The 23539-nt window shown below is 41.5% G+C and overlaps 3 protein-coding genes across 6 annotated transcripts; 1 reads left to right on the top strand and 2 right to left on the bottom strand.

The window, feature by feature from the left end:
• Positions 1–44: 44 nt before the first annotated feature.
• LOC135612358 (remorin-like) lies at positions 45–4101 on the top strand. The gene is made up of 5 exons (XM_065108538.1): positions 45–1288; positions 1847–1897; positions 2000–2081; positions 3291–3372; positions 3776–4101. Exons 1-5 carry the CDS (start codon positions 967–969, stop codon positions 3974–3976), a joined length of 738 nt encoding a protein of 245 aa, XP_064964610.1. The 5' UTR covers positions 45–966; the 3' UTR covers positions 3977–4101.
• Positions 4102–5313: 1212 nt separating this feature from the next.
• On the bottom strand, positions 5314–7798 carry LOC103984490 (transcription factor MYB17). Of its 3 annotated transcripts, none has more exons than XM_009401996.3 (4): positions 7411–7798; positions 7092–7249; positions 6611–6740; positions 5314–6224 (listed from the first exon to the last, which is right to left on the bottom strand). In XM_009401996.3, exons 2-4 carry the CDS (start codon positions 7222–7224, stop codon positions 5564–5566), a joined length of 924 nt encoding a protein of 307 aa, XP_009400271.2. In that variant the 5' UTR covers positions 7225–7249; positions 7411–7798; the 3' UTR covers positions 5314–5563. The 3 variants fall into 3 exon arrangements, with proteins under 3 accessions (XP_009400271.2, XP_064964609.1, XP_018682018.2); XM_065108537.1 differs by having other exon boundaries at positions 7092–7252; positions 7581–7798; XM_018826473.2 differs by having other exon boundaries at positions 7581–7798.
• A 1126-nt stretch (positions 7799–8924) lies between these two features.
• Positions 8925–22211, bottom strand: LOC135612357 (DEAD-box ATP-dependent RNA helicase 6-like). Of its 2 annotated transcripts, none has more exons than XM_065108535.1 (10): positions 21536–22211; positions 19792–19852; positions 18901–19135; positions 18232–18470; positions 17276–17527; positions 17023–17203; positions 10879–10967; positions 10451–10524; positions 10247–10355; positions 8925–9328 (listed from the first exon to the last, which is right to left on the bottom strand). In XM_065108535.1, exons 1-9 carry the CDS (start codon positions 21820–21822, stop codon positions 10277–10279), a joined length of 1497 nt encoding a protein of 498 aa, XP_064964607.1. In that variant the 5' UTR covers positions 21823–22211; the 3' UTR covers positions 8925–9328; positions 10247–10276. The 2 variants fall into 2 exon arrangements, with proteins under 2 accessions (XP_064964607.1, XP_064964608.1); XM_065108536.1 differs by having other exon boundaries at positions 10267–10355.
• Positions 22212–23539: the final 1328 nt, after the last annotated feature.

The raw sequence follows: 23539 nt of genomic DNA, 5'->3' as shown, positions 1-23539 counted from the left end.
TCTATTATGATTACACCCACCACCAAACTTCTTCATGACATGTTCTCTTTGGGCTGTCGGCCTCCGAAGAACCGAGGAATGACCATGACATGGTCCAGTGAAACCCACCTGACAGTCTACCGTCAACGCGACCTCCATTGTCTCCACCACCGTCTCAACGCACATCCGATCTCGCGTCATTGTTTATCCTCGCCATACTCTTGTCTGATCCTTTTTATACTGTTCCTGTATTCATATTTGTTTTCAGCACTCATGCGAAGGATTAAGCACATGCCCGAAGAACAATACAGCTCCATGCTCCTCCTCTATGGTTGTGAAAACGAACGGATGATCCGCTATAAACTCCGGCAGTAGAGGCTGCCAACCACAGCCGATGCAATTGTGCCTTCCTCGTTGACTCCAGTAGTTGACATACAAGTTCTTCCTCTTTGGACTGATCGAACAGCTTAACTTTTCTTAGTATATGAAGAAAATGAGTTGATCAGTGTTTGCAGAGAGCAAAGCTTCACCAAGGATGGGCAGTGGAGTCTGTGGCCAGCCACAGGACACGGCTCCGGTGGTCCTCTTTTCCTCCCTCCCGAGGAGTACCGGGGTATGGACGGTCCAATCTCCGTCAGCTTCAACAGCCGACTCTTGCGGCCTTAACAGAGAACTGGCCTTCGCCTCTCGTTGGCGCAAGAGCAGAGGAGCCGGCGGTGGCCGCTACGTTCAAGGCTGCTCCGTTCGCGCACGCATCGCACGTGCTGGCGGTGGCCGCAACGGCGATGGCCCTCGTGTGGTGCATCCACTTCTGCGGCGGCCGCCTTGGAGCCTCCAACTAATCCCTCGTCTTCGACGTACTGTCATCCTCGTCTTGCGTCCTTTTCGTATGTGTGCTAAACGTCACCCGCCTCGGCTCCCAGAATTCCGGCCCCACTCGCGCGGTCCGGAGAAATCTTACGCCGATTTCAGTTACGATACGACTCTATGTTTCCGTTCGCAATAACAACACGATCAAACCCGTTCTCCGATAATAACCATCTCCTGTTTCCATTATGCTTTTATATGTATATATATGTGTATGTAAGAATTTGTGCATTGAGGGTGGCGAGCATTACAAGACGGCCTTTGGTGGTGGGAGTGCCGCCGAGCAGGACTTGGAGGATGGAAGAGGCCGGCGCGAAGCACGAGGCGGAGGCCCCGTTGCGGACAGCAGCGGCGGTGAAGGGCGTCGAGGAAGAGAAGGCCCCGATTCCTTCGCCAGCCGAGCGGAAGCTCGACGACTCTGATGACGTCGCCATCGACGAGAGTGAGAAACCCCTTTCTGTTCTCTGTCTCTGTCTACTCTCTCCCTACGTCTGCTGCTCTAGCTTTACGGTTAATGTAGTTTATGGTGGAAATAAGATATGATGGAGTCGCCAAAAACTGTTCTTTGCTGAGATACCAGGTTCGTGTACTGGATTGCTCTCTTATTGTTCTCTAAAATATAAAATGAACTAGTGTTAATAATTCAACACTACAGTTGATTATTGCCCCAGAGATGTTAAAGTTTTTGACTTTTTCTTCAACATTTTCTATCTGATTAGTTCTCTATAATCAATGGGGAGTTGTTTGTTTATAGAAGGCGGCATAACATATAAAAACTGAGCCGATCGGTGTAGACATGGGCAGGGTGGATTTCCATCTGAAGGCTTTGGCTCAGTATATGACTATTATGCTGCTTTTATCATTGGATTCTTTCTAGAAATGATGCTACTAATGTATTTCTTGCTGGATGAGAAGATCGTCTTAGATAGAATGGGTACCTTTTGAAGTTCCAATTATTTATTTCTCTTGTATTTCTTTTATACTTCTCCTTTGGCATCAGGTGATGAGGATGCTTCCACAGAAAAGAGCACAGAGGTTTCAGCTGAGAGTGGTAGGTGCATGGATATGTTTGATTGCATCGGTGATTGTCTTACATATGATGTAAGAATCGAGAAGAGGATGCCCATGTTTTAATATTTCTGTTTTAATGCAGTTCTTGCAAGGCTTGAAACGGAGAAGAGGTTGTCTTTGATCAAAGCTTGGGAAGATAACGAAAAGACTAAGGTGGAAAATAAGTAAGTAAGATTAATATTAGATCTTTTGAATAATTAATTTTATTTGTTCTTTCACTGGGCTTAGTAAAAGATGACTATCAAAGTGGCAGAAACTTTAAGTTTTCGAAAAACTACAAGTATAAAATCTAATTTCATTTGTGTCTATGATACTGAACTTTGAAATGTTAAATTGTACAACCAATTATGCAATAACTACTTATTGCAGATCAAAATGCATATTCTTATCCATATCCAAGCAAACTGTCTAGATCATGAGCTGGATGACCTGATTAGATTGTATTCAGAATGCTTGACATACTAGTTTTTGGTAGATTAATGAAACATCAGATGTCAGTGAATGACAGATTAAACTGCTGCTACGTTAACCTTATGACCCAGATTTTCATATTTGTTAATGTAGATTATTTTGTCTTATATGTGTCTCTTTGATATATCTATCTTGTTTGATTGTGGTTCTGTCTTGGGGTTTAAGGAAGGATTAGTAGTCTGAGCTTCTACCCTTTATCTTCAATCCTCTTTACCCTGCCATGGCTCCATCAATGCGAGTAGTACCCCTCTTAGTCCAGCTGATAAACTGAAATCTATCTCAGTTTGTCAAACAGCAGTGTTGATCTTGTCTGAACAGCTCGCGACAAGTGATTACTACCCGCATATGAATTTATGTTGCTCAGACTGAAGCTAATGACCTGATGCAGAGTATTTTGTAGCTTATATATGTCTAGCATCTTAGTTACACCAAGATTTCAGTTGGATACCAGCAAATGCTAATCAATACATCTTATGTTGATTCCTTGACACTTTTTTCTACTTCCATAAATTAGCAAAATTCCTCTGAATCTTGTGTCATCATTGTTCTTCAATATTATTTCTCAATATGATGTTTAGAGTTTTCTCCTCATGCTTCGAAACCTACATTAATTAAAATATCCCTATACCTGATTATTGCGGGCTTTGGGCGGAAAAAGGGTGTTAATGACTTCTACATGGTGAAACATTCAGTAATCCAGTTACTAAAACTTCGTTTGTTCCTTGTCATGTGCCTTTAATGGGGCTCCTCAGTACATAAGTATTGTCGGTCGCAAGAACGTGGATCCTCAATTACATGGAATTCATGCTTCAGTCGTTTTGATGTTTGCTAACACATTGTGGTCTCTTGATATGCATCAATATTGTGCATGATTTGGCATGTTTTCCTGGCAATGAGAACAGGGTTGTTAAGAAGTTGTCATCAATTATGGTATGGGAAATCTCTAGAAAAGCAGCTGTGGAAGCTGAGCTGAAAAGGAAAGAGGTATGCTACTTCTTCAACATATTACAGCGATGTCATGGTTCACCCAAGTCGTAGATTTCCTTATTTGTTGTATGAGATATTCTTAGGAATGTAGATCTATAGCTGATTTAAACAAAATATTACAATGTAAAATAAATGTTTGTCTTCACAATTAAATACAACGCAATAGAAACATCCATATAGTTCTTTAGTTGATGAAGTCTGGAAAGATGATGTTCAAAGCATTCTGTATTTTGAGATATCTTAAAAATACCATTGGAAATAGTATGGAGAAACAAACCAGTGATCACAGAGCTTGAATATCTGGACTTTGTAAACCTTGATTAAGATGCTCTCACCATCTATTGGTGATGTGACTGAGATGGATGTATAACAAATATTTCTCCGCCTGATGGATGCTCAGGAAGAACTGGAAAAGAAAAAGGCAGAATATGCAGAGAAAATTAAGAACAAGATTGCTCTGCTTCATAGGTTTGCAGAAGAGAAGAGAGCAATGGTTGAGGCTAGACGTGGTGAAGAGCTCCTGAAGGTGGAGGAGGTTGCCGCGAAATATCGTGCCACGGGACTTGCACCGAAGAAGCTTCTTGGCTGTTTCGGACCATAAAAATTGACGGTGGAGAGGAAACCGAAGGCAACATTTCACTCTTTTGTGCTCGAATTCCTTTCTTCTTTGTGCGAATGCTGTGTTTATTTATCTGGGTAGTTAAATGATCGGTTGTTCCTTTATGAGTTGGGTCTTTTTGAAGTGTTATGTTCTTGCTTATAATGCTACTGACAAGAACAAGTCTGAAGCTCATAATCACATTGTTTGATTTCATGATATGGATTGTGATCATCCGGTGTGTCTTATGCTCCTTTCTTTATGCAAAACATGATTGTGAAGGATGCAGTTTTGTGGAAAGTTGTGGAATCAGACTGTTCCTGTGTTGTTCTCGTTTTCAGTGGCATTCGTTATGTTGCCATCGGCTGATGATAAGAACAGCTCAAGACTTGTATATATATATATATATATGTGGAATGACAGTGATGAGCACAAACAATTGGATCATGATGCACTGGGAGGACCTTCAACTATTCCATCTCAAGATGGAAGCATTGCTACGCTGCTCCAACATTACCTTATCTGAAGAAGAAGAAGAAGACCTCGTCGCTACTCAACCAGAGTTCAATTGATCGAAGACAAAAGTCCATTCCGTGTGCTGTTTGTTTCATATTGGAGGCTTATATTTCCTCTACTCCGACGTCCACAGGGAGGGGAGACATCCCAACATGGCCGACACAGACGAACGTGCGTGTGGAGCCACCGCCGCAGTAGCGTGATGCTGTTGAGACGAAGACATAGTTTGGTGCTCGCTGTAGTGCGATGTTGTTCTCTCTGTCAGAGTGAGCTCCGATACGAGAGACGCTTTGCATGCAGTCTCGCAGGTTTGGCCACCCATGTGAGGGACTACGTGAGCTTGTCTGGGACTTCAATGCCTACTCTCTCGCTCTCTCTCTCTCTCTCTGGACGTGCAGAGAAGTAAATGGTGCTCACATGACGCCCAAAGTCCCACCATATTTATTAACTATCTTCCTTTGACTACGGTCTTCTTTCCCCATTGTGGTATATATATATATATATATATATATATATATATATGACATCAATATTTTCTAGTTTAAAGTGTATGCATCTACGTGCAAAGTAGACATAGCTCTCTAATAAACGGCTTCCATATACTTCAATTTGGTTACACAATGAATTGTTATAGGTAATTTATATGGAAGTAAATGTATTAATTTATCTTGTAACTTTATCGTATTATTTCTTGATTATAATCTATGAATCATCGTCGTCAATGCCTACGGCTCTTCTTTCACTATCTTTTGTATAGTGCTATATCTTACATCGAATTTTCATTCAGTCTGTGCACAAGAGAGACCCAAATGATCGAATATAATATACACATAAACCAAAATGTTGTTAGTGCCACTTCCAAAAGATGCACATCAAACAAAAACGTATGAGATCACTGCAAGTATGGACATCTCCATGGTTACATCATCCATCAACCACAAGCTCGTTATAAATGGAAGCTCCATCCTGGATACCAAAAATATCACCTAAATTGTGGGCTACGCACCACAGAATCTTACGACGGAATCCAACGCCAACACGAACACATGAGGAGGACGAGGCTTGTGGTGCTTGTCATTTGAAGGCAGTGTCGAAGTAAGCCTCGTTGAGGTCGGCGGAGAAGAGGGAGGAGAGTTGCACGGTGAACAAGCCCAGGTCGTCGCCCGCGAAGTCAAGATACAGTTGGTACGCCTCCTCCTCCTCCGTCTCTTCCGCGACCTCGTTCGACCCGATCGAGTCGACGTCCATCCCCGCCGCGGCCGCCGCTGCCGCCGCCGGGTGTCCCACCGTCACACAACTCTTGCTCTCCGCCTCCTCCCGGGCCGGTGCCGAGCTGCGCGTCGACGCGCTGTCCGGAGAGCGGCGTCGGAAGGCGGCACCGACCTCGGAGTTCCAGATGCGGAGGAAGAAGTCGGGCTCGGCCGCGCGAGGCGGAAGGTCGGAGTCGGGCTCTGAGACGGCGCCGGCAAAGGGAGCGGCGGATGAGGCGGCCGCGGTGGTAGAGCTGGAGAAGAGGAAGGACTCACGTGAGAGGCGCGCCTCAGCCTCCAGTCGGGCGCTCTCCCACTGCGCCATGTGGCTACCGGTCGCGGTGGATGAGGACATGTGCAGGCGTTGGTGGTGGTTGTGGTGGTGGTGTTGGTGGACGAGGAGGCGCTTCTTGAGGTGGGTGTTCCAGTAGTTCTTGACTTCGTTGTCCGTCCGCCCCGGCAGCTGCGCTGCTATCGCCGACCACCTGCTTATCCAACACATCACACGCTGTCTCTTCAAAGAAGAGAGAGAGAGAGAGAGAGAGAGAGAGAGAGAGAGAGAGAGAGAACGAAGAGCCGAAGAACAAGGACAGCAATTGGACTGCAGCCGATATTACTACACGACCGCAATAAATTCGACCGGATCAAAACAAGGGCAATGAAATAACGAAAAGAGACGAAAGAAAGAGTGCAAGGTCCACGCGGTCGAGTCCCACCATGACAGCGAGACGCCCGACGACTCCGAAGTACGTACGCTGCATTCACTGTGACGCGAAGCTTGCCGGGGACGAAGAGATGGAACGCGTGCTGGGTCTAAGATAAGCGAAGGATGACGCGAAGAAGAAGAAGAAGAAGAGATCATGGGACTCACTTGTTGCCGAGGATGGCGTGGAGTTGGATGATGGACTTGTCTTCCTCCGGAGTGAAGGGGCCGCGCTTGATGTCGGGCCGGAGATAGTTCGTCCACCGTAGCCGGCAGCTCTTGCCGCACCGAAGCAGACCTGCACGCATGCTTTTGAGCTTAATGTTGACCATTGACGTACGTATCATTCTTTATGCAGTTCGACACTAATGCTTCATGACATTTCATATTGAGAAAAAATATATACTTTATTTTAGCCCCTTATGTTGCATTAATCATATCATGAAATTGTAAGAGAGAGGGATTATTTGCAAGTGTTAAATTGGGACTGTTAAACTCAATTAATTCTCTTCAAAAAAACATGAAATTGTGAGAATTAATTTCAGATAACTAAAATTAAAAAAGTATTTGCTTATGTACCATTCACACTACTATCTTCATAAGAAAGCAGAGGAGAAGAAGAAGAAGAAGAAGAGGAAAACTGCGGAACCTGCGAGCTTTGGAAGAGAGCGCCAGCTGCCATGGCCATGGGACTGGATGAAGTCGACAAGGATCTTGTCCTCCTCCGGCGTCCACGGCCCTTTCTTCAACCCTTGCTTGTCACAGCATGGAGATCGTCCCATTCCCACTGTTATCGCTCCCAAACCCCTTCTTAAATGAGGACAGCTCAGTACAATGCAAGAAGCGAACAAGCAAGGAAGCAAAGAAGAAGAAGCAGGAAGAAGGAAGGATCAAGAGCGCCCGATCTCAGGGTTCTTTAATAACCCGAGAGGGCGAATCTTGAGGCAATAAATGCGACGGGATCTGACCTGCAACAAGGCAGCCCCAGAACCTCAAATCATCTCTCTCCATCACACAGCATTTAATGAGATCCACAAGCATAAAGACACACAGGAAAAGAAATGGGAAGAAAAACCTGGCATAGATGGGAGTAAATGCAACGCAAGGGGAGGAGAGGAGAGGAGAGGAGGGCTATTACCCAGATGGATATATAGGAGAGAGAGTCGTGAATTGAATGCGAGAGGCTTTTCGCCATTGCAGCCGACTGCGAGTGAGTAAGCCAAGGGAGATAGATGGTTCCGTTTGTGCGTGTCCGTGACACAGTGGACCGGAGTCGAGGGAAAGCAGCACTGGGATCAGGACACTACTTTGAACGGAGCTTTCTTCCTCCTCCTTCCAAGGCATGTGCTGCCATGAATGCGTGAAAGGACAGGAGAGGCAGTGGGGAAGAAGAAAGTCTTCGGCGTTGCTTCTTCTCCGGAGTTGGACTTCGAGGGAGGAAAATGAATGAATGGGCTACTTTACTTGCTCCTAGGGTTTGACGTCCTGTAGACACAGGTCAGTTTACGTGACAATGACCCAAGAAAAAATTATTTGACTCGATCAATATTTATTTATCAGCTATTTACTGATGATTGTGATAAGTATTTTATAGTATGTTTTCCAGGGCAAAATGATTGCATTTATGGCATTGTTTGATGTTACCAATCAAGCATCCAACAGTAGTCCTAACCCCGATCTTAGGCCTATCCATGGTTCTAATTCTCCAAAATAAAAAATCAAAATCAAATCGACAAAAAACGATTTTAAAATCAGAACCGAAACTCCGATTTCGATTCAAACCATTAATTTTTTAATTATTTTTAATTACAATTTTATAAATATAAAAAAATATTTAAAATAATTTAAAATTATAAAACCGACGAATGATTTCGATTTTTCAAATCTAGAAATCGAAACTGAACCACCCGAGACCGATTCCGATTCAAACTGAACCGATTGAAATTTCAAATAAAAATCGATCAACAATTCTGCAGTTTCAAATCGAATCGAATCCCAAACCAAAATCAAAATCTACGATTCCGATTCGATGCTAAATAATAAAAAAAAAGTTAAAAATTAAATAATAATAATAATAATAATAATAATAATAATAATAAATTAGTTCGAAATCAAAAACCAAAATCACTGATTAGAGTATCAAGCAACCATGCGTTCTCACTGAATGTTTTTTTATGAAATCCGAAATAGAGTTGAACCTAAATTATATCCCAAATGTCCTAAACGAACACTTAAATGCCCAACCCAAGTAAACAAATCAATTTTTCATTTTAAATTTTAAGAACCACTCTTATCAAATGAATTTTCTTTATTGCTCGACAAGAAAATTACCAACATCTTTTAAGTACTGACCTGAAGCAACAGCTGAATCCATTTATTTTGAGCAGCTCATCTGGTCCTTTCTCCAGGCCTTGTTGCTGATCATCTACTACAATTGGTTTATCAGCAAACGAGAACATTCAACACATTCTACACAAGTTGATAGTACAAAACCATAAGCACAAACATGCCACGGATAACTTGTTTATGGCATAAACCTACAATTTAGAACAGTGGTTAGATTTAGGCATTTAAACAGACATTTGGAGACGAGAATCCTACTTTGCAAACTTCAACTGTGCGCATTCGGTGCATACAACATGATGCGACTATTATCTCCTTACCAGTACTTGGTTGAAAAGAGAACCAAAGTACAGACAATTTAAAGCCTTCTTCCACCTGCGTGTCAAGAGAATCTAATACCCAACTTGACAACACAGTCAAGAATGATCATGATTTGAAGTTACCCAATAGGTATCAGCATAGTCTAAAAATAAAAGCTGATTTTGATATATCCATTGTGCCATCTGCTGCCATGACGGTATGAACAAGGTAATGAGATAAACCCTATATACAAAGAAGGTTGATGTCAGGTAATTAGACGAGAGGACACTGTTACAAAATAATAAATGTGTTTAGTGAAAGGGGAAAATTAGTATCAAATGACCATATGTGCATGCAGTTCAACAAAACGTTTACATCACAAGTATGCATAGCTTGCTCAGAGGATTAAAAAACAAGATGCCAAAATTCAGAATTAGCAAAAAGAAAGAAAAAGAAAAATCTAACAGAGAGCAAAAAGATCAGAGCATATATTAGTTCACATTCTTGATGATCAATAAGAGTAAAAGGATATACAAAATTACTTTTTATTTCTTAACAAGGACCAACGTTGGTGGATAGCCTTCAATGCACATGTCAATTATACCATTCTTGCAATCCTTTGCACATGCACATACCAACTTAGACATCTTTTTCTCATTTCATCCAAAATCAGAGATACATCCTAATATTTGCAATATTATAATTAGTGATGCACCTTTTAGACAAAGTAACTAATTTATGATAGTGGTGTGCGAACTGAGAAATAGAAGGTAACCTAACAATGGAACTATAGAGATTGATTTGCTCATTCGTAGTTTGAGCAATGATTGCTTAATAATGACAAAAGACCCAAGTACCCAATACCCAATAGTTGGGCATTACAACTTTTATAGTATGCTTCTTGGTCAACAGTAAATCTATTTAACCATTAAAAGACAGACGCTTACAAGCTGCCTTTGGGTGACCTATGCACTATCATTATTGACATCTCATTCAGTATTCATGAAATGCAAAGATAGGCAAAAATGTATATGTGCAATCAGACAAGGATCTGTTTCTATTTCATGCTATCATAAATGGGGCCATTTAGAAATAGCAAATAAGTAAGAGACTTCCACACTTGACATGCCAGTATTTACAAGTATTCTTCTAGTTATTCACCATGAAAGGCCAGACATAACTTGCTGTGGTTCACGTGCAGTATATAGTGCGATCAATCTGCGGCGGAATCTGTTTTATTTCTGCTCCAAGTTCTTGCTCAATCCTATACCTGTCATAAGGCAATTAATTATTGTATTTCAGAAAAGAAGATGAGGGTCAAATTAAAAGTATATTAGCATATCAAAGATTGATAAGTGATCATACAGATTAAAGCGATCCTCATAGGTGATCAGATTGATGGCCAAACCAAGGTGACCAAATCGGCCTGAACGACCAACCTGAAATTGTCCAACAATAATAGTTACTCTTGGTAAATTGGTTTAAACATAGACTTTTTTGTCTTCAGGATCGAATCAGAGAAAAATTCCATACAGCAAAAGCATGCAACAAACAAGTAAACGAACAATTCCGAGATCAAAGTAATTTAGAGACATGCAAGTACAAGCAAACTCAAGGTAATCATCAATGTCGACAATTCAATAGAGCATGGGTTCTAAGAGTTCGATTTATTCTTAGAACTGGATGAAGAAATGCTATTGGATGACCAGTTCATGATAGCTTACATGTCCAATTGAATTGACATTCATAATTAAGAATTTTAACTTAACACACTAGAGAATCAAAGGCCATACCCTGTGCAGATATGTTTCAGAGTTCTTTGGAAAATCAAAATTGATGACAACATTGACAGCTTGAATATCAATTCCCCTTGTAAATAGATCTGCAAGACAAGCCAAAATGCCACAGGGGAGAAAAGCATTTTAATAGCAGGTCACATAAAATGACAACAGAAACAATTTACTACATATAAGCATAACACAAATTGGAACACGGACTTAGACAACACCAGCTGTGGTACAATGAGTTGCTTGTACAAAGTGTCAATTGACAACAAAATAAAATTAAACAACTAAAACATGCTCGGTCAGAGGAGAAACTGTGGGCATAGACAGTTTCAGCACAGGATGCCGGATAACAATTATGATCAAGGTCACAACTGATCGGCATATATGACCATACGATACAAGTAGTGATTTAATGATGCTAGTATGATTTAATGATCATAACAATTATGATCAAGGGCGCTCGCCTAAGCGCTCGGGCAAGGCGAGGCGAGGCGAGGCTCAAGCGCCTTGTGTGTGCACCAGGCGACGCGCCGCCTAGGCGCTTCGAGTGAGCGCCCGACTCTATTAGGCGAACCGAACCGATTTAAAGCTGGTTCGGTTTATAGTTTCTTACCGCAAAACCACGCTTCACGCCTGCGCGACCCCTTGGAACCCTAGCGCTCCTTCTGCCTTAGCCGCCGACACAACGGACCGAGCCTTCCTCTGTTGTCGACGGACAAGTTCGACGGCCCCCGTAGCTTCCTTCTACTGTCGCATCCTTCCATTGTCGAGGGAGAGGACCACAAGTTCCTTCGCCACCGACGGACTGTCATGGACAAAATTCTAAACAAGGTGTTTGATGTAATGCTTATGTATGTCCGTGTCTTTTGGCATGTTCATGCCTTGTACAGCATGTAAAGGGACGGCCGAAGGCTTAATAGTCTCATTTTAGTTGGGTTGGTGGCCTCTTTAGGCTTATAAATAAAGGTTGTGTCATGTTGACACGTACGAGAGATTCTCGGTCTGTAATGGAGCATTTTACCCTTTGTTGTGCCACTGTTCAGAGCTTGTAAAGTCTGTTTGTAATTTGCATTGTCTATGAAGTGTTTTTCAGAGATGTTTGCTTGTGGATCCCGATTGAGGCGTTCTCTCTAGCCCGTTCTCTCTTTTGTTGGTCCTAAGGGACAATGGGAGACTTCGGGGAGGCTGACCCTTGCGGACGGACACGCAAGGGTGCCGCACGACTTAGGCAAAACCAGCTAAGTCCGTGACATATGGTATCAGAGCGGGACAAGCACTTATAGAAACACTTAGCATGCAAACGTGGGGGACCTAGCGGGGCTGCGTTGAGGGCAGTCAGCACACGCGCAACCGTTTGGGGGAAAACGGGCATGGAGATGTAGGGAAAAGGAGTCACTCAGAGGAGCGGGTATCCGAGATTGGCATTCAGAGGAATGGCCAACCCTTCGCGCAAGAGGCACCACGAGAACATGCAAGCTTGGAAGAATGTGGAGCGCACAAAGGTTGGGATGGCTGAGTTTGAGCTACGACTCAACGTTGACAACTATACTTGATGGTGCTCAAGGCAAGTGAGGCGCTTGGTAAAGGATGAGACCATCCAAGGTGGAATGAGTTGCTCAACGACCAAAAGAGTTATGCAAAGCTCACAGAGGTGAGGGGAATTACTAACTCGAAGAATTTGGTACTCGTGCATGGGCTTGTATGCGGACGATGGAATGTTCGTGGCCATCCCAAGGCGACCGAAACTCGGCGCCATGGAGCATTGAAACTTTCTCTTCGGCATGTGAAGGATACGTCCGTAGGAGGCTGAAGTGTGCAACGAGTTCAGCATGTTGCTAGGCCTTGAGGGGTGCAGCGGGGACTGTATTGACGGGGAGTCGCAATCTAGCAAGTGCGTTTGCAGGAGGCAGAACAATGCACAGTTTGTTCAGCAGATCGGAGTAGTCCAAGGGGATAGTGGTCTCCCAAACGAAGAGAGATGTTGCTCCAACGGGATAGTTATCCAGGAGGGATAAGTCCCGGCTCTCTAGAGGGAGAATCATGTGAGACGGACCACACATGTTGAGGAGGAGTACCTCAACAAACAACAACTCCACGAAGCTCGATGGACTGAGCAAGCGGCGAGGAGTCGTCCCATGATCTCGCTTGAGAGAATGCATTGGTGGATGCATTGCGAGATCAAGTGGGGGAGCGACCCAAAGCAACTTAAATGAAGGCACACTTGGAGTCGATATAGGGATCGGACTCAAGGGAGGGCTGACCCGTGGAATGGTGGGCACGAGGGCCACCATCGACTCAATGCAAAAACGAGGAGCGGAGCAACTTGGGTGTAACTTGGCGAAGTACCCGAGCCGCATGAAGGGAGCCAGCATAGAAGTTGAACATGGAGTAGAGGCACAGTGCTTTCCTTAGACAGAGGTCAAGGACATGAACTCTTGCAGAGGCAAGAGTAGGATCATGTTGTTCCATGGGTCCTTCATTCTGACGGAGCGGACTCATCTTGCATGGTGCCAAAGACGAAGGGAGCTTTGGGGCACATGCACCTTATCTCGAAGAAGCATTTGATAGAGGAACTAAGGCGACTCAATTTGCGGAGGCGAAGTTAGGTTCAGAAGGCCTTAGCACGGGGCAAGAGGACGCAGAGGCGGGTACTCTTGAATAATATGCCACAGTGTTGCCATTCGAGTTGCTATGAAGGAAGCGGTGTGCAGCGGAGATTGTGCTGGTAGGGGTAGAGGCCCAGGATCCAGACAATGGTGCACAAATTACAGTGAAGTCGGTGGACTTCAGGAGCTACTAGGCGACGGACTGTCCTAGAGCGGTGCTTCATCTAGGTGTGACCCAAGAGTGGGTGGATGAAGGTCGATTGCCAAAGTAGCGAACAAAATCGAAGGTGGAGGAGACCCTGCGATGTATTGGCAGAGGCCACACATGGAGGGTTCACAATTCGAGTTTATTCCACAAAGGATCAGAATGCAATGGAGATGTCACCAGGAGGTGACATGGTGCAGCGGATCGTGGTGGAACAGTTCGTGGCAATGCGATACACACGACATAGTCCTGGGAGGGACTAGATCATATGGAGGTATGATCGGGAGCTACTGGGAGCTCCACTTCGGTGAACAACACGTCGGCAAGAAAGGCTATGGGTTCAAGGAGTGAAGGCCATGGTACCGCAGAGGCGGGTCTTCCGTGCGTGCATCGAATTTTGCATCGGATGAAAACCTTGGTAATCAGCATATGGGGGGCTAGGTTCCACCAAAGGAAAAGTTCGAATGCAAGTACCAGTGAGTCCCATGGGAGGGACTTGATCATGCAGAGGTATGATCGAAGTAGTTGGAGAGTTGGACTGCTCCAGAGCTCATATTCGCTTAAGGGAGCCCGGCAAGTCAGAGGACAAGGCCGAGTAAGCGAACGTTGCTACCAAGGAAGCTAAGGAGAACAGAATCGGTGCAAACCCTATAACGTGATGGCAGAGGTCATGCATGGGAGTTGCAGTCTGTCTTTCCATCGACCAAACTGACTACTTGGAGAACACAGAGGTGTTGAAGCAGGGGGTCGAAAGGGGCGAGGAAGCGACGATGAGTCCAGAGGGACTTAGCTACCCAAAATCAAGCATCAGTTAGAATGGAGGTGGACTCAGAGGAGTGCCACGGAGACATATCTACTGATCGTGAAGAAAAGGGATGCAGATGCGAGGCGACGGATAGTAGGGCCATGGGCATGGCAACGCCATGGTACCGCAGAGGCGGGACTTCCGTGAAAGTCATTGATCCCTTGCTCTCATGGAGGGTGAGCGCTTGGTCGTGAAAGGGGCCGAGGAGGTGGAGAATGCAGAGGCAATCTCCAAGTACCGAGACAAGGCTGAAGGGCAGAGGCCGAAGAACTTCGTAAGACCGGTGTCAATGTGCTTCTCATCAAGATAGCCGAAAGTGAAGGACTTCGGGTCATGCAAGAGTGCATAACCAAGGAACGAAGCAGGCAGTACGCGGTGCTGTACCTTTGCTACTTAGTGGAGTAGGCGGCAGGGTTGATGGAGAAGACGGTACAATCCCAGAGGCGACCAAACTTATGAGAGAACTACTCCAAGTTGGGGTGACAACTTCCTGCATTCCAGAAGTTCAATGGCATTGAGAAGGTGAATCACAGTAGCTAACTCAACGCAAGGAGTGCAAACACTTCATGTACTTCAGAAGTGTGAGCAAAGAGCAGGCGAATGCCAGTAACCAGCTCGATGCATGAAGTACAACCTCGAGGAGGCGGGCGAAGTCAAGTAACCTTTGCCTTCTCAACTTTTAAGAGAATGGGTGAAACCGAGTACCCCAATTCTCTTAACTATCCAGCAGAGGAGCTCTGCATATGTTCAAAGACCCTTCGAAGATAATGGAAGACAATAGTTATCAAATCCTCACCGACGGTGATCAGTGCTACTGAGAGTAGATTGTCCGATTCATTTCCCAACGAAATGTCAATCGAAAGCGGAAGTGATGCGAACCTACTTGGATGTGACAACTAAGTGAAGGAAGAGTCAATGAGCAAATTTTGTGGAGGAAGGACCCAAAACTTTAGAAGTTTGCGAAACGATGCTCGTTAAAGCTCCAACAAGCATCCACCCAGTTCAAGTAGCATGAGGAATTTGAGAGACTGGCGCAGTAAGGATGGTCTTTTCCTTCATTTGGGGGATCCACAGGAATCAACAAGGATCAACACAACTCAGCCAACCCCACACCAGAGTTAGAGTCATTGGTGAGTTGAAGCAGCATGGCGGATCAAATGTTCGACTACTCAAAAACAGCAGCGAAGAGCAGCAAGGAGCCAAGAGGCGCATTGTAGCTGGAGCAGAGGATTGAAGACTCAGCAAAGGCGAGGAGTTGCAGTGTCGACAAAGGCTTCAACGAGGACGTCAAAGGAATAAGTGGGGGAGAATGTCACGGACAAACTTCTAAACAAGGTGTTTGATGTAATGCTTATGTATGTCCGTGTCTTTTGGCATGTTCATGCCTTGTACAGTATGTAAAGGGGCGGCTGAAGGCTTAATAGTCCCATTTTAGTTGGGTTGGTGGCCTCTTTAGGCTTGTAAATAAAGGTTGTGTCATGTTGACACGTACGAGAGATTCTCGGTCTGTAATGGACCATTTTACCCTTTGTTGTGCCACTGTTCAGAGCTTGTAAAGTCTGTTTGTAATTTGCATTGTCTATGAAGTGTTTTTCAGAGATGTTTGCTTGTGGATCCCGATTGAGGCGTTCTCTCTAGCCCGTTTTCTCTTTTGTTGGTCCTAAGGGACAATGGGAGACTTCGGGGAGGCTGACCCTTGCGGACGGACACGCAAGGGTGCCGCACGACTTAGGCAAAACCAGCTAAGTCCGTGACAGGACGCCCTCTAGAGCTTCTGTCACTGCTACCGCTGCTGCCCGCAGCTTTCATCGCTGCCACTATTATTGTTCGCAGCTTCCGCCGCTACCGTTGCTGTCGTTCACAGCCCTGCTGCTATCTATGTTACTTAACATTTTTTCTCCCCCATCTAACTTTAAGTAATATACTGTTAATAGTATCTTAAACCGCTATCGCTGTTGTCGTTCGCAGCGCTACTGCTATCTCCCTCTGTTACTGTTAATAATTTTTTCTCCCCCCTCTAACTTTAAGTAATATACTGTTAACAGTATATTTTAAATTTAATATTATATTTTAATTTAAATAATTATATTTTTAGTTATATTATTTATTTTTATATTTTAATATTTTAAAGAAAATTTTTTCTCCTCTTCTAACTTAAGTAATATACTGTTAACAGTATATTTTTAATTTAATATTATATTTTTATTTAAATAATTTTATTTTTAATTATGTTATATATATTTTATCTTTTAATATTTTAGGGCGTCTCGTTTCGCCCGAGTGAGCACATAGCGCCTCGGGTGTCTTGGGACCTTAGCGTCTTTTGACGCCTAAAGCTTTTTAAATCATTGGATACAAGATAAGTACTATGAATTAGGTACAAAAAAAGTCACAAACCATGTCACTGTTTGTGCATGAACTGCATTCATTTGGATGAGAAAAAAGCTGGCAGCACATTTCTAACAATTAATATAACTAGTCATCTACATGATTAATCTCATACAAAAAATTAGACTTCAAAAAAAATACCATACCTGTGCAAACAAGATTCCTGCATGCTCCATTGCGGAAGTCGTGAAAAACACGATTCCTATGATCTTGCAGCATTTTAGCATGGATGTAGAAGCAGGAATAACCAAGCTCAGTGATCTTCTTTGCTAACAGCTCCACTCGGTTAACAGAGTTACAGAAAATAATAGACTGGTTAATTTGAAGCTGTTAAAAAAACATTGTTCTCAGAACTATGAAAAACACTCCAAATACAAAGTACTACAGTTGAAGGCAAACCTTTGAGAAAAGGGTATTCAGGCAGTGGACCTTCTGTCTTTCCTCGACAAAAGCATAGTACTGTGTTATTCCCTTCAGTGTCAGTTCATCCATTAGATTGATAATATAGGGTTTTGGAAGGTATTTGTCTTTAAAATCTTTCACTGTTACAGGAAATGTTGCTGAAAACATTAAAATCTGCCGATTGGCAGGAAGAAACTGAATAAGCTGCTCTATCGTTGGTTGAAACTCAGGAGACAGTAGTTTGTCAGCCTGTGAAATGAGAAAATGTTAGTTGCCATTAGAAAAGAGAGAATAGAGAAGCAAAATAAGAAAAAAAGATAAATGACATGATAATCTATAAAGGTCACACGTTTTCTTTAGCAGTCAGCATGCATTGCTAATGATTAAACTGTAGGTTGAAATGATTGGTAAATTTCAAAACAAATGAGTAGATTAGGCTGAAGAAATTTAACTTGCAACCTTCTAAAAGCACAAACAATCTTTCATAAATAACTATATCACACATCAGAAAATAATATTCTTTGCCTTAGAAATACTTCATTTAGTTTGTATTGTAAATGAATGATCAATGTCCCAATAAAACTAGATGGTAAAATTTCTTTTTTCCAATGCTTAACAGAGAAAAAAACCATTTATAGCAACACACATTCCCATGCAGTTAGACAACCTTCACAAGCAGATTAAACCAAAGTAACAGTGCACAAGACAGGTTCTCAAACTATATAAAATCCAAGAAACAAAAACAAAGAAGGAAAAGAAAACCAAACCATCTTATGAGAATCAGATTCGTGAGAGATATGCCTAAGAACAATAAAGTATCCTATGAAAAACTATATTTTCACTTTTTGCAAAAAGATGTGCTAAGAATATAGGATTCTGGGGTGGCACCTTTAAAGACCACACAAAAATTCCCATTGAAAATAAAAGAGTTAGATTAAGTTTCAATGCATTACCTCATCCATAATAAGCATTGAACAATCCTTCAAGACACAAACACCTTTTTTCGCAAGGTCAAGTATTCGACCAGGTGTTCCAACAAGCAGGTGAACAGGTTGATATAAACGCATAATGTCATCCTTCAAACTGGTCCCTCCAGTACTAACCATAACCTGGATCCTCAAATGTTTTCCAAGCTCCTTACAAACTTGTGATGTCTGTAGCGCTAACTCTCTTGTTGGAACCAATATGACAACTGAACAGAAAGAACTTGTCAACCATTAGGTACAGAAGATAGGAGATCATGATATTTTTGGTCAGAATACAAAATTCACATATATATGTTGCACATGTGATCATGAATTCATGATACAAACTAGCGATGCAGATCAAGTATGACAAATTAGATATTATGCACATCAGATCTGCATGAGTAACATTAGAAGAAATGATCCTAACGAAGACTATATAAATTAAATTCAAAATTATAATACTTAATAGCACACAGAGCAAGATTCTTTGCAACTAATAAAGAATACAAGATAAACAAATACATTAAGAAAAGGGCAGATCAGTGGACAAGTCTTCCAGCAATATGGGGTCTGGCACAATGGATAAAACTTAAATAAATTCTGCAATACGGAGGAACAACTTCTGCAAATAACAAAAAGAGTACAATGAGAAACCTTGAATAGCGTTGCAATCTTGGTCAATTTTTTCAAGTGCAGGAATACAAAATGCAGCTGTCTTCCCAGTCCCATTTTTAGCTCTGGCAAGAATGTCACTGCCAGTGAGTGCAATAGGAATGCTTTCTTCCTGAATAGGTGAAGGCCTTTCAAAACCCTTCTCATAAATTCCCATAAGAAGTTCCCGCTTCAGAAAATAGTCCTCAAATTCGTTTCCTTTAGTTGCAGTCACATCCTGGCAAAACAAGCCAACATTTTTACAGATATTAAATGAAAAAGACCTGACAACCAATAGATACTAGAGCCAACTAGTTATTACACATACTTGTTCTACATCATTGACAGATGAATAACATTACTTTGTTATACCAACAATGAACTTCGTAGAATCTTTAAGAATAGAGCAATGTAAAATGAGTGAAAACATACAACAAGATAGTTCCCGTGATCATCATAAAAGAAGTTGGTGATCATGAAGCATAGATGCAAGTAGAGGATAACGCAATACAGTGTACTGGTGCGCAATATTAAAAAAACTAATACACAATGCACCAAAGATATGACCATAGAAAAATCTAAATAGATCATATTACATATATACAAGAAAACATACTATTCTTCTGTCGTAGATAAAAACTCTGGTACTTGTTTATTATGATAAAATATGTAGTTACATTTTATAATATACCAAGACAAGTGATTAATCAACTTCCTTGACTAAATATATTAATTCATCATGGAAAATTCACATAAAAAGCAGCACTTTCACAAATCATAAGTCTACTGGTAGGACAACTTAGGTAGACAATACTTCATTCAAAAACAAGGAACTCCTAAAATCCAGTATTATTCCCTTATCCTAGTTCATGAAAAGATCAATGTGAATTTGACCTCTGTCTTGTAACGTGAGTCAGCAGGTGGTATCTTCAATTGTGCCTTCCAATCTTGCAAGCTGAAACCATCAAATTAAAAATTAATTAAAAGAACAAAGTGCTGATATGTGTTAACTGATTTTGTAATGAAGAATATTTGTGTTCTCATGTAAATTCAAAAGTTAACATGAAAAAATGTGAAAAAGCAGTAGCTGAAACTATAGGTTTTCAGTATGTACGTATTTATTTTGTCTCATTTTCAAGAGATGAAGCATGCAGGAATCTGGAAGATTTCAACAAGTATTATATTATCCTAAGACACCAAATTCCTCTACATATAATCAGGAAAAGTTTTGCATTGCTCTCAGTAACACACTAAACACAGGCAAAGTCTTTATCCAACCAGAAGGTTGCCTTGCAGCTATATTAGTCTAGATAATTGCACACTGATCACCCAGAAAGTCACTACTCTAATTCTGTAAATATGTTTCTTCTGCTGCTCCTGGATTAATTTACTTACCAATGGAATAGAAAAAGGTGTTCTCCAGCATTATTTTTTCCCAAAAGACCTACAAACTATATCAAGAAGTAATGTCCCAACTATTTGGATACAGCTACATAGATCTTTTTCAATGACTAAGTTCTAAATGGTTAAGATCCATGCAATATGTAACACATCATCAATGTGTTTCCATTAGTTAATGGCAAGTATTTAATTTCCCTAGTAACAGAATTCAGGCATAGATGCATGTCCTTCCTTTTCATGATTCAAATTATAAAAAAGAAAGGTTATTTTGGTTTAGTTGATTGCGGAGGAAATACAACAATAGCATTATGAGCTAAAATTGGCTTTGTTAAGGAAAATGTGACCAATGCATTCATACAACAAAAAGGAAAAACAAAGACAAGGACTTATCTAAAGTTCTACAACAAAAAAAGCTGGGTCACCACATGCATAAAAAAAAAACCACACCAAGAGAACTGCTTGGTTAAAACACCAATAAATGAGACATCATCAAACTAAAGGAGAGAAATTCACACACACACACACACACACACACACACACATACATGCACATATGTGTGTGTGTGTTTTAAATCAGGCAAACAATATCATCATTTTTATCATTTTTAAAGAGTTAAGATAGAAGATAAAAAGAAGAAAAACCTAGATGAGTTATGGAATATAGAAGAGAGAAGGGAAAGAAAAATTGATTCTTCTTTTCTAAATTTCAGTTGTCAAGATCTCTTCATCAATGGAAGGTAGATAAAAATGGGGGTGGGGGTTTAGAAGAAACAACCTCTCTCTCAACTAAGGATTTCGACTTTCAATAGTCAATTACTCTATATATTTCCAAAACCCTCAACCAAACAGGGTTGAGGCCAATCAATTTAATTCATTTCGAACATCCTGAATTTGCAAAGATACCACCAAAGAACAAGCAAAACATGACATACATATGTTATAAAGCTTGCCTCAAACAGAAAGCAAGATTTTATCCTTTTCCGCAGCATTGGAGAGTGAAAATTTAACTACGCATGAGATCAACAAAATTGATAATCACACACGATGGTAGCGTCCCAACAAATGCCACCTATTAACGAAAACAACTAATCACCAAGCAATTCATTGATTCTCCAAGTAGTTCCAAGTATGCAATAAGAAACAGACAGAGAGAACTACAATGGAAAAGATAAAACTACAGAGAGCAACAAAACAAAACCCACAATTTCACTCAAAGATCCTTCCTTTCCGGTTTTACCTGGAGTCGGTCGCCTCAGATTGAACCGATTTCATTACTTCGCCAGCACCAGAGTCACCTCCTACCCAATTCCTTCTCGACCACTGCTGATGCTGGTGCTGGAATTGCCGGTTCGGCTGGCCATTCCCCGGATTCCGCTGCACATACTGCTGCTGATGCTGATGCTGATGCTGATGCTGATGCTGGTGCTGTTGAGGATTTCTCGCATAGAAACCAGGATTCGTGCTCGCGCCACCCCCTCGGCCATTGCCCATGCCGGGCGGCGGAAATCTACCTCTAGGGTTCATCTCCGACTTCCCAAGCCGATCAACAAGTGAGAACAAAATCGAAAAGCAATCTCTCGGCAAAAAATAAGAGAGATCGATGAAGATGGACAAAGAAAACAAATTGCGACACAAGGGTTGGCCGATCTGCAAAAATCCAAACGAATCTAAGCGAGAAGGGGGAAGATTCGGCTGACTCAGGATTGGTCGGGAGGATCCCCGCAGCGCTATAGCGGAAGGAGCACTAAAGTTCGAGGGATTACTCGAAAAGAGAGATCTCTCTCTCCCTCCCTCTCTCTCTCTCTATATATATCTCGCAGAAAGGAACAACCTGGGAGAAATTGAAGTGAAGGCAACGATTTCTGTCCTTGCGAGAGGTCTTCTTTTGTTCTTAGGGCAACATGATAGACGAAATGACGCCGCAGCCGTCGAGTATTAAAGTTGAACCAGAAATTGCCTGCCACGTGTGTCTCAGGTGGGAAAACCCAAAGCTTACGTCTTCAACTCAAATAAATTATATCCTTTTTGTGGCATAAAAATAAATAAAAATTAAATAAAATGACTTATTTTTTTAAAAAAATAAATTTACATTATATCAAATATTAAACGTCGTACATAACTCACACAGCACTAAGTTATCAAATAGCAGGCATAATCGATTGTGGGGCTAATTATTTTGTAGTTATTTTTTTAATATTTTAATTTCTAAACTTAAAAAAATTATATTAAAAAGTTTATAATTATAAAAGTAAAATATTTAGTTTTATTTATTCATCCATTTTATTGATAAAAATTCAATACATGATAATTTTAATATAATAATTATATTTTTAATGATAGTGTTTTTGAGAGTCGTAGATGAGTTTTATGATTATAGTGTTGTGAATGATAAAGCAGCGGGTGAGAATGATGGAAACTTCTTTTACAGCTTCGAAGGAGGAGGATGAGTAGGAAGAGCGATCGGTGAGAATGCTCGTCTAACTGCTTAACGCATATTGTCTCCCATTCGTCTTCACCCATACCATCGTCTCTCGATGCTATGACCAAGACTCGAGAATGGCCAATAGAAACTATTATCCTGATTCCACCAGGAAATTGCCATCGAACTCAAAAAAAGCGAGGCCAAGACCCGCGCTATCTTCCGAGTGCAGCAATATGAGCAAAGTCTGAATTATTGGACATATAGCTCATTATTCAGCTTATAGTGGACTTTAATAACCCATAGCTCACTTTAGCGTTAGCTCTCTTCTCATTTAATCTAAACCCATAGCTCATTCAATTATGGTGGTTAGAGAAAAAAAAATGGGGGCAGTAGGAGTTATGAAAAAGAGAGAAATAGTCACGGTAGTTAAGGGTAGAAAAACAAGAAAAGTAAAAAAAATGGAAGAGACGAGGACAATGCAGAGGATGTTCTCAATCATCTAAATAGTCATCTAATCCTTGTATTCCAGTTATTTTCTGGTAATTGATACTTGGGATTTTGGGCAAGAGACTCCGAGAATTGTATATTTATTATTTTTATAGTAAATTTTTTTTCACTTACCATATTGTTTTTACCCTTCATGTTGAAGAGATTTTATATATAAATCTTGATGTATATTTTATTATAATTTCTGTTAAATTTTACTGCAGCATATTTATTCGTATACAAATTTTTTTTTTATCCTATCACAAATGCGGTCGAAGTCGATCTCTACCAACCATTCGGAGTAGGCGAAGTAGAACTTACCATCGATCGCCA

Source organism: Musa acuminata, chromosome BXJ2-5 (genome assembly GCF_036884655.1).
Source record: "Musa acuminata AAA Group cultivar baxijiao chromosome BXJ2-5, Cavendish_Baxijiao_AAA, whole genome shotgun sequence".
Lineage (NCBI taxonomy): Eukaryota > Viridiplantae > Streptophyta > Magnoliopsida > Zingiberales > Musaceae > Musa > Musa acuminata.
This window is presented reverse-complemented; position numbering and strand designations above follow the sequence as displayed.